General features: G+C 55.4%; 1 protein-coding gene across 1 annotated transcript; it reads right to left on the bottom strand.

Annotated features, from left to right (window-relative positions):
- Positions 1–807: 807 nt before the first annotated feature.
- TSGA10IP (testis specific 10 interacting protein) lies at positions 808–9,402 on the bottom strand. The gene is given in 8 exon segments (XM_061203656.1): positions 808–931; positions 1,558–1,682; positions 1,891–1,990; positions 4,812–4,982; positions 7,121–7,268; positions 7,438–8,135; positions 8,237–8,376; positions 9,256–9,402. Coding segments are annotated over 8 exon segments (1,653 nt in total).
- Positions 9,403–10,973: the final 1,571 nt, after the last annotated feature.

Genomic DNA, 10,973 nt, shown 5'->3' with positions numbered 1-10,973 from the left:
CCGTGTGTTTGAGCTTTTTTTCTTTTTCCCCTTGAGGAGAGGGGCTCTAACCTGAAGTTACTTAAGTGTATAAGCTCAGACCACACAATCCCTCCTGACACCTCCGCCTCACAGTTAGTTGCCCGTTCTGGCGGCCCGTCTGTTACGGTGTGATCGTGCGCCCCTTTAAAGGTCCGCCCCCCTCCCCCACAGGACTGGGAGCCCCAAAGGCGGAAGCCATTCTGTCCTATTCACTCTTGAATTCCAGCACCCAGCATTTTTAGGAGTTGCAGCTCTCGCTCTTGGAGATGCCCCACTCAGTCCTCAGGGCAGAGGCAGAGCCGTGTGTGCTGGGAGGGGGCATCCAGAACAGCCAGAGTTCCTTGTCCTGGGGACAAGCCAAGAGCGCTGCATACCCACCTGCCACCACCTACTCCCAACCTGCAGCCTCTTTCCACTACCACCAGAAATTCCACACTGGGCTTCCCTGGTGGCGCAGTGGTTAGAAATCCGCCTGCCAATGCAGGGGACACGGGTTCGTGCCCCGGTCCGGGAAGATCCCACATGCCGCGGAGCGGCTAGGCCCGTGAGCCACAACTACTGAGCCTGCGCGTCTGGAGCCTGTGCTCCGCAACGGGAGAGGCCGCGACAGTGAGAGGCCCGCGCACCGCGATGAAGAATGGCCCCCGCTCGCCGCAACTGGAGAAAGCCCTTGCACAGAAACTAAGACCCAACACATCCAAAAATAAATAAATTAATTAATTTAAAAAAAAAGAAAAAAAAAAGAAATTCCACACTGTATTTTCCACAAATCATTTAATTTTTATCTCAGGGACTGGACTCTCGGTCTGGGCTTGGGGCGGAGTGCTTGTCAGGCTGGCTGCCAGCGGGTTCTGTCTTTGGGGGACTCTGAGAAGAGTGCTCCATTCTCACACCCACTGACCTGTGGCTCCTTAAAGATGAAGACACAGATAGAGGCCATTGGGCTGTGCAGCTCCCCACCCCCATAACCAAGGAGACCTGGGCCGTAGAAGGGGAAAGGCCATCATCACCGATGTTGTGGATTCAAATCTGGCTCCTATGCTGTGTGACCCTGAGCAAGTGACTTCCCCTCCTCAAGCCTCATAACCCCTGCTCTGCACCAAGTTGTTCTAAAGCATAAGGGTACGTGGAGTGACCAGCGTGGCACAAGCCCACAGTGGGGGCTTGATGTGTGGTCGCTCAGGTGGCTGCAGGTTCCCAGACAGGCTCTGCTGCTTATTCATTCCTGTGTCCTTGGGCAAGACCCTACCCCTGGGGTCCTTAGTTTCCTCATCGGAAGTGGGGAAAATAACCCTGGCCCCGCCTTCCTTGGGTGACATGGAGGACAGTGCCTGGGGAAGGCCCTGCTGACTGCGAAAGCTAGACAGAGTCCTCCAGGCCAGGGGGTGGACGGGGCAGGACTGAATTCACGGTGGATCCATGTGGCTGCCCAAGGAGTCCCCTCGGCCTTTCCCCAGGGCAGGGTGACAGCTGGATGAGGCCCTGCAGGGCAGAGTGCCGGTGACCATGCCCTTTCTCCCCACAGCTGGGCCTCACCTGGGTTTCCTGGGGGTGCCCTCCGTATCCCCCTTTCCTGCCTCAGCCAGCAGCTGCTCCTCATCCAGTCCCAGTGCCGACAGCACCTGGGAGAAGCGCCGGGTCACAGTGAGCCGGGCATTGGCCTGAGGAGAGAGAAGCGGGGTTCCTCTCTCACCTGGGCTGCTGAGGACACAGGCTCTGCTTACCGAGGGGGTCCCAGGGCTTCCAGATGGGCAGCAGCCCAGGGGTCCCAACTAAGGGGGCCCACTCCCACCTCATCTCCCTACCCACTTGGCCAGTGAGAAGCTCTGTTCTCGGGGAGCCACATGCTTGCCCAGGTGCTAGCCTCACCTGCATGGCCTGCTGGAACAGGTAGGGCCGGGCCTGCACCCGATGCTGGATACCTTGCAGCTCTGCCTGGTACTCAGCAAAGCGCTGTCGCTCCTGGCGCCTGCGGGGAGACGGGCCTCCGGGCAGCTAACCGTGGACACGAGCCGTCCCCACACCTGAGCCCACTTGTCCTCATTAAGAACTTTCTGTTTCTGTCCTCCTGCCCTTAGCTTTACAAAACCATTTGACTTCCATCCTTGCCCTGAATTCCTCCTGAGGTCAGTGGGGCGGGAATCATCTGTCCCATTTTACCCATGACATGCCTGAGGCTCAGGAGGGTCAAGGGACTTGTCCAAGGTTGCACAGCTGGGAAGTGAGGGACCGAGCGCTGAACCCAGGTCTGCAGGCGGTGCCAGGCTCGCCCCTCCTCCCAGCCATCCCCAAGGGAGAGGGGCCAGCACTGTCTTCTGAGCAACTGGACATCTGCATGCACAGCCCTCCCCTCTCTGCATCCACCCCTGCACCCTCTCACACTGCCTGTGAGGAGACGCTGTGACTGTTGGCTGTGGCTTTGGGCAAAATCCCAGTCTGGGCTCTGGGTTCAGTTTTCTTCTCTGTGCTATAGCCTGAATGGGACAAGCTTGCCAGCATTCTCTGTGGTTCTTATAAGCCGATAGTTTAGAAAATGGGACAGAGGAACTAAAGAAATGTATTGCAAATGAAAGAACACATCCCAGAAAGATCTAGGTTCCACTGGAGAAGCACAATCCCGTTTACAAAAACCCAGTTTGTGCGCTTGCCGGAAATCTGTCTGCTCTGCAAGCCGTGCATCCTGGCAGTGAGGGGGCCTCTGGCTACACCGCACATGGGACCGGGCATCCTTCTGCGGAGCACACGAGAGAGGCCGAAGGGTGTGGTGGCAGCACCCACAGACAGGACCGGAGGGGAGAGGCACACAAGACTCCAAAACTCATGCTGGGACTTCCGGCAAGTGTTCTGAGCCCTGTGGAAAACACTGGCTTGCTGGGCCAGGCCCCTTGGCTATGTGCCAGGGAAGGAAACTTCCTCCATTCGAGAAAAAGATGGACTTGAAAACCATGGCCAGGAACAGAAGTCACTGCAAAGAGGAGTCTTCACTGTTCAAGAGGGGATTTTACAGCAGTTACAAGGAGTGGGGAGTGGGGGAAGCATGAGCTGCATTCAGTCTCTGTCTTGCCCGTGAGGTTGTGTACATTTTTCCTGCTTGGTTCTTGATGCTATTTCTGTTAGAATTGAGAGGAAGCCCATGTCTTGGAGCTCTAAGCGAGAAAGGAAGTGATGTCACTGGATGTCAGCCGTGTCTCAGAATAAAAGTAAGGTATGGAGCTTCCCTACCACAGGGCGATATCTTTTGTGCCCGCCCTCCTGGGAAGGGCAGAGTCTCCCGTGAAGCTCAGAGCAAAGTTCACGGGCTGGAAGGGCTGAGACACCCCGTGGGAAATATCCTCTCCCAAGTCAAAAATGAAAGGAGTGCATTTGGAACACTCTCTCACTGACATCTGCCACTGGAGTCTGAGCCTTCCGCTTCCTGCCTTGTGAAAAAACAATGAACTTGAGGTCCGGCAGGGAGAAGGCATCTCCCCGATCATTGGCCAAGGATTCCTTTAAAATACACGCGACCTCTCGAGTCTTGGTTTCCTCATCTGTAAAGTTGGGGGTGATAAGGCTGAGCCTCAAAGAGTAGGTGATCAGAGCCCCCTGAGTCCTCAGTGGCCCCATTGCAGGGCAGGAACCCTGTGGTCTCTCAGCAGCACCCAACTCACCTTGACCTAGTGCTTCTCCCTGGATGAAAGGGCTGCCTTGGTGCCAGCTGCACCCCGTAGGTCTTCAGTGTCAATGGCATCGGTGATCATATTTATTTATCTGTTTCCATAGCTTGGGCTTTGGGGGGAAGATCCTGGTGCACTTTATCTGAAGATTGGGCATTTGAGCCCTCCGAGGCAGCATAGCAGGGCAGATGAATGGCTGCCTGGGTTGGAATCCCAGCTTTGCCACTCTGTTGTGACCTTTGACAAATTATTTAAGCTCTTGAAGCCTGACTTTCCTCATCTGTAAAATTATGGGAGTGGTGATAATACCTACTTCACTCGCCTCTTATGAGTCTAAAAAAGGTTTGCTTTTGTATATGAATTTGCTATTTTATGATCAAAATATAGGAAGAAAATGAAACAGATGACTCTTCCCCTGACCACGAACAATGGCTGTTTCCAGGAGCCGGATCACAGGCACTATTCACATTCTCCATGAACTCTTTCTGTAATATTTGAATTTTTATACTCAGCATGCCTGGCATTTGAAATCAGAAAACAAGATTTGAAAGTGTGATAATGCAAGTAGAACATTTTAAACTTCAGCCTTCGACAGCTGCAGGAATTATTATTATTTTTTTTTTTTTAATTTTATTTATTTATGGCTGTGTTGGATCTTCGTTTCTGTGCGAGGGCTTTCTCCAGTTGTGGCAAGCGGGGGCCACTCTTCATCGCGGTGCGCGGGCCTCTCACTATCGCGGCCTCTCTTGTTGAGGAGCACAGGCTCCAGACGCGCAGGCTCAGTAATTGTGGCTCATGGGCCCAGTTGCTCCGCGGCATGTGGGATCTTCCCAGACCAGGGCTCAAACCCGTGTCCCCTGCATTGGCAGGCAGATTCTCAACCACTGCGCCACCAGGGAAGCCCAGGAATTATTATTATTAACAAGGTGACCTTGGCCCATGCCCTTCTCCTCCCAGACCTCAGTATCTTCATCTGTAAAGTGGCCCGACCTGCCCACCTGGCGGGGAGGATGGCCCTGGAAGCTCCGCCCGTGGGAAGGTGAGGGCAGGTTCTCCTTGGTCCTTTGGTCTGACACCCAGCACCGCCTCCCTGCGCTCTCCCCTCCAGGCCCCCCGCAGCCCCGGGCTCCCTACCTTAGCTCCTCCAGCTTGCGCTGGGCAGCCCCCGGCCCCCGGCTCCCTCTGGGCACGTAGGCTGCCAGGCAGTGAGCCACCTGCCGCTGTACCCGCTGCTCCCGGGCCCGCCGCAGCTCGGCCTGCTGCCGCCCCTCCTGCTGCAGCCGCTCCCAGGCCCGCAGCCGGTTTCTGGGGTGCGGAGAGGAAAGGAAGAGGGGCGGGAGAAGTCTGCAGGGAACCAGGAGCCTCATGGAGGGCCAGGGGCAGGTAGGGGCGTATGGGGGCCTGGAGGGAGGGACTGCTGCAGCCCAGAGAGCCAGGGGCCTGGGGAATGGAGTTTGTTGTGGAAGTTGGACAGGATGCAGGCTGACTCTGGGGGGCTCAGCCCTCGGGCCTAGCTCAAGGCCTTTCCCTACTCTTCCTGGAAGCCTCCTGCCTACTCCAGCCAGGGGTGTGCCCCAACTCTGACAGTCCTTAGCCTTGTGGAGCTCAGCACACACACCCATGACCTCACCTGTATTGCCAACTTCCCCTTGCAAAGCAGCTCTCCTTGAGGGGAGGGCCCAGATCTTTTTTTCTCTCTGACCCTTATATCTGGTAGGAGCTAGGGTAATGCCTACGGGTTTGAGGGACAGACGGATGAATGGATGGGAAAAAGAAACAAATGGTGATGGGATCAGTGGGTGGATGAAAGGATGGATAGATGGTGTGGATGGTTGAATAGACAGCACCTAGATCCACCTGGAACGTTCTTCCCCCAGATCTGATGGTCAGTTCCTCTGGTCAATCAGGTCTTTGCTCAAAGGTCAGAGAAAATGAGACCTCAGCACCCCATCTACCTCCCAGGGACTTTCTATCTCTAGCTATACATTTTCTTCATTTCTTTATTAATTATCCTCCTTCCCAAGTAGAATGTAAGCCTCATGAGAGCAGGATTCTTTGTCTGTCCTCTTCACCACCAATGTATCCCCAGCACCTAGCACAGTGCCTAACACAGACAGAAACTCAGTATTGATGAGTTCATGCACAACTGAATCATGTTCAGATAGAAAGATGGACAGATAGACAAATAGAGGGGTAGATGCAGGCACACACTCAGCACATGTTTATGGAGCACCAACTATGTGCCAGGTCCTTTTAGGGTGCCAGATGGGGGCTGTGATCGAAAAGATCTGGCACCAGGACTTCCCTGGTGGTCCAGTGATAAAGAATCTGCCTTCCAGTGCAGGGGACACGGGTTAGATCCCTGGTTGGGGAACTAAGATCCCACGTGCTGCGGGGCAACTAAGCCCGCGCGCCACAACTACTGAGCCCAGGCGCCTCAACTAGAAAGCCTGCGTGCCACAAACTACAGAGCCCACGTGCTCTGGAGCCAGCACACCACAAATAGAGAGAGAAAACCCACACACCACAACTAGAGAGCAGCCCACGCGCCACAACAAAAGATCCCGCATGCCGCAACTAAGACCCAATGCAGCCAAAAAAATAATAAATAAATAAAATAAATATTAAAAAAAAAAAAAAGAGCTGGCATCTTCCGTGGAGGAGCCCTCAACCTGTACAAAGGGATGGACAGACAGCCCAACACCTTACCAAAGAATCTGGGCTTTGTCCTAAGGGCACTGGGAAGCATGGAAAGATCTCAAGGAAGGATAACAGGATAAGACTTGAAGGGTGCTATCAGGATGCTGAATGGATTCTCACCTACCACTTCTAACTTGTCACCGAGGCCCACTGAGCCAGCCTCCAAATATCTTTTAAATAAATCCCCCTCTCTTTACTCACATGGCCATCTGGTCCAAGCCCTCATCAACCCTCACCTAGACACTGTCAACAGCCCCCATCTGTCTTCCCCTCTGCTCCCACTGTCTCTTGTTCAAGCCCTAAGTATAGTAATGATCTAACTCTTCTGCCATTGTTGCTATTTTGCCCATCTGTCTCCTTTTCCAGCCGACCTTGAGCTTCTTAGGGCTGAAACCAAGTCTTTTTACCTTTATATCCTGGGGACCCATGAGCAGATACCTGATATGTGTTGCATTAATCACTTAGCTAATAAATTAATGAACGGATAGAAGATGGGAAGTGAATGAAAACTGGCTTGTGTCAATACACAGTGGGCCAAGCAGACAGATGTATGCATGGATGGTGGATGGATGGATGGATGGATGGTGGATGGTGGATGGATGGACAGATGATTGGATGATCAGAAAGGCTGGTGAATGGATAAATGAAGGAATGAATGAGAGGATGAATGACCGTCTCCTGAAGAACTAGCTCCTTCTCTAGTCCCTGTGCTTCGCTCCCGCCCTTCTTCTTCTCCGCCTCACCTGGTGGCCTCCTGTCGTTTGTGGAAGGTGCGGTTAGGCAAGTTTGCAAACAGGAAAGTCTCATCAGCTCCCAAGGCATGGGCCTTCCTGCTCCAGCGGGAGGCCTGAACATCGGCCCGCGATGGCTTCCAGGGCAGCTTTTCGGGACCTGTCCACAGAGGGACAAATCAGGCGCTGCCGTCTCTCCTGGCCCCTTGGGCAACCCCTCCCCGCACCTGGAGCACAGCCCAGCCCAGCCCAGCCAGGTCGCCGGCTCCAGCCCCTCTCCGCACTGCGCGGCCTCGTGGGGGAACCGGGGCCTTGAGCCCCACGCTCACCGCAGTCCAACTCCTGCTGCAGCTGCCTCTGCAGCTTCTCCAGGTCCCACGGCCCCTCCAGCTCCCTGGCCCTTGGCCTCCTCCTCTGTGGTCCTCGGAGGCTGTTGGAGCTAGAGCCGCTCCCCTGGCTCCGCAGTTCACTCTCGTCCCAGGCTTCCTCACCAGAATTCCGCCCCTATCTTCGAGAACTAGCCCTCCTTCTCTGGGGGACCCTGTGCTCCCCCTCCTCGGCCTCCTCTGTGGCCTCTGCAAGTGGCTCCTCCTCCAAGATCGACCCCCTTCTGGGGAGCTGGGGCGGTTTGCCAGGGCTCAGACCCCTCTCGGCCTCCTCAGCGCCCAGGCCTTCCGGCTCGGCCTCCTCGGACTCCGACCCCGATTCTGAGCTCTGCCCAGGCAGCTCCGGCTCTTGGCCCCCCCCTGTGCTGGGAGGGATGGGGATGCAGTTACAGGCCCTGAGCTGCTGTCTCCTCTCCAGATTTGGCGCCTCTGTCTTCCGGCAGAAGCCATGGGCCTCCGGGATGTTGGGCGTGGACTTGTGCCTGGACTTGTGCCGATGGACCGCCAGGGGCAAGGGCAGGGCTTGGTGGCCAGGGGCCGAGGCGGAGCCCGGCTGAAGTGGAGCCCGGCCATCTGTGGTGAAGCTCTCCCAGGCCCACTGGAAGGGGAAGGAGGGTTTCCGAGGAGGAGAGGGGACCAGACTGAGGAGGGAGAGGGCAGGGGGCAGGGGTCAGGGTCTGTGCGCCGGCCCCCAGTGGGGCCTGGCACCCAGCACCCCCCCGGCCCCTCCGCAGCTGCTTACTCCTCAGCCTCAGCCTCAGCAGAGCCTTGCCCTTTCTTGTTCCGGCCCCCGAGCCTCCGGTCCTTCTTTGCCGTCTGCCCTGCGCTCTGAGACCTCTGCTGCTGGCCCTGAATTACACCATCACTGCTCCCAAGACTCCCCTGGGCAAAGGCAGGAGAGGAGGCCCAGCTCTGAGCAGCTCCCCCAGGGGACCCTCCTGTTCTTTTGTTTGTTTGTTTGTTTTGTGGCTGTGCCACCAGGCATGTGGGATCTTAGTTCCCTGACCAGGAATCGAACCCACACCCCATGCAGTGGAAGCTCCGAGTCTTAACCACTGGACCGCCAGGGAAGTCCCAGGACCCTCCTTTTCTGTCCAGGCTGGCACCTCTGGGCCCTTATTACCACTGAGACTGACTGATCATGACCTGAATTATTAATATTAAAATAGCAACAACTGCTATTTACTGAGCAGCTACTGGGTGCTCAGGACTTGCAAGTATTAACTCGTTTAACCTTCCCAAGGTTCCTATGAGGTAGATATTCGCTATCACCCCTGTCATGCAGATGAGAACACTGGGGCTCAGAGAGGTGAAATCACTTGACTAAGGTCACACAGCTGGTAAGTAGAGCCAGGACCTGAATGTGTTGAGTCTGTCCCCAGAGCCCAGATTTGTCACCATTGCACTGTACTGCCTCTGGGTTCTGGATAGCTCTTCTGAATGCCCCATAGGGCCCTGGACTTACTAAGCCAAAGTGGGAAAAACTCATTGTCTTTCCCGAAATCCTGATCCTCCCGCAGTGTTGCTGAAATTCCTCCATCAGAAGCCTGGGAGTCATCCCTGAGCATCATCCTTGTCTTCACCCCACATCCTTCAGGCCTCCCTACAGTCCCTGCCCACCTGGGGCCTCCCTGACTCTCACCTGGGCCTCAGCTCCAGTCTCGTGGCTTCTCAAGGGCCTCCCTCAGCCCTGGCCTCCCCACCCCAGAGAGCCAACCTGCCTCTGGGCAGTTGGCTATCCCCCCAAGGGGCCCCCATCACCTGCTCAGCTTGGGGGATGCTTGAGAGAAGCTTGAGCAGACGTGTGGCCGTCCCTGGAGCCTGCTGTGGTGTGTCTTGCCCTGGTCTCCCCGATGCGGTCCTGACCAACTGTTGGTGGGCGTTTAGCATATTGGTGTCTTGTCCCATCCCCCTCCCCCGCCCCGCATCTGCCAACCTTGGAACTGCCTGTCCCACCATCTCTATGGCAACCAGTCCTCAGCCAGTCTCAAGGGCTCTGGCAAAAGCAGGCCAGGAAGGGTATATATAAGGCCTACTTCCTTCCGGAGGGGAGAGTTAGGCAGGATGCTGAGAAAGAGTCCAGGCCTGGGAGTCCAGAGATCCAGGGCCAAGGCCTGCCTCTGCTCCTGACTCTGCAGGACTCCCCGTTGACCTAGTACAATTCCCCTGCCCTTGCTCAGCCTGTGTTTCACCATCTATCTATCAAAGGGGTCTCAGGACTCTCCATCTCAAAGGGTCCTCACACCCTATGAAGATGGCAGATGGCACCTGCCGTGTCCCTCTCCCTCCGCCTGCCTCCTTGCTGCCCCTCAGCCCCTGCTGAGGCCATGTAAGGGGCAAACTGAACCCTCACAACAAGATCTTGTTCAAACCACTTACCCTCCCAGGCCCTGACAGGACAGGAAAGGCCAGGAAGTTGAACACCACGTCCAGGAACAAGGCAGCAGGCAAACCAGAGCACAGAGGAGGCTCTGGAGAGAGAACTTGCAACTCTTATTCCAAACTTCTAAGCTTTGCCAAAAAGCCTTGACATGGTAAATCCCCATGAGATGCCCGGAGCTGACCACTATGACCAGCAGTGTAGGGACATGGTGCCGAGCTGAGGCCCTGGAGATGGAGTAGCGTGGCTTAGCCTCTCACCGGCTCTGTGACCTTGGGCAAGTCACTTCTCCCCTCTGCCAAACTGGAATCAGAGGCCCATCCCGTAGGTTTGTTGCAAGGATTCAATGAAATCACAAAGGCAACACACTCAGTAAATGTTGGTTAAAACTGCTAAAAATGACTGATGACTATTGGTAGGCAGCAGAGTACAATGGTCAGGAGTACAGAGGAAAGGGACTTCCCCGCGGTCTAGTGGTTAGGACTCTGCGCTTCCACTTCAGGGGCACGGGTTTGATCCCTGGTGGGGGAACTAAGATCCCGCAAGCCGCAGGGCATGGCCAAAAAAAAAAAAAACGAAACAAACAGAGGAAGCACCGGGGTTGAGATCCCAGCCCCTCCACGTGTCACGTACCTTCTCTGTTTCCTCATGGGCAACATGGGGCTGGTTATAATAGTGTCTACCTTCTAGGGCTGTGGCAAGGATTAAATCAGTTAATATATACACACATGCATCATGGAACATTTCCACAGCTCGTCACAACTGCCAGGTAAGAGTTGTTATTAATCAGCCAACAGTGCGGCCCCGGTGAGACTGCTCGTGGAAGTAAATCCCAGCAGATGCCCCACGGGCATGTTTTGCTCAGAGCTTTGTTGCTGTGGACCCCTGTCTGCTTGCAGACTCCATCCCAGTAGCACCTCTGCAATGAGCACATTTCACTGAACAACCTAAATAACGCTCCAGGTGAAGATCTTTTCCATTCAAAATAGGTCAACTCTGCTCTTTCTGGTGGGCTGTCAGCCCCGCCCATCCACCTCCTCTGCTGAATGTCACCCGTGGGACCCCAGGTGGAGGGCAAGTGTGTGGGCTGCTCCATTTT

The sequence above is a fragment of the Eubalaena glacialis genome, chromosome 10 (assembly GCF_028564815.1).
Source record: "Eubalaena glacialis isolate mEubGla1 chromosome 10, mEubGla1.1.hap2.+ XY, whole genome shotgun sequence".
In the NCBI taxonomy this organism is placed as follows: domain Eukaryota; kingdom Metazoa; phylum Chordata; class Mammalia; order Artiodactyla; family Balaenidae; genus Eubalaena; species Eubalaena glacialis.
This window is presented reverse-complemented; position numbering and strand designations above follow the sequence as displayed.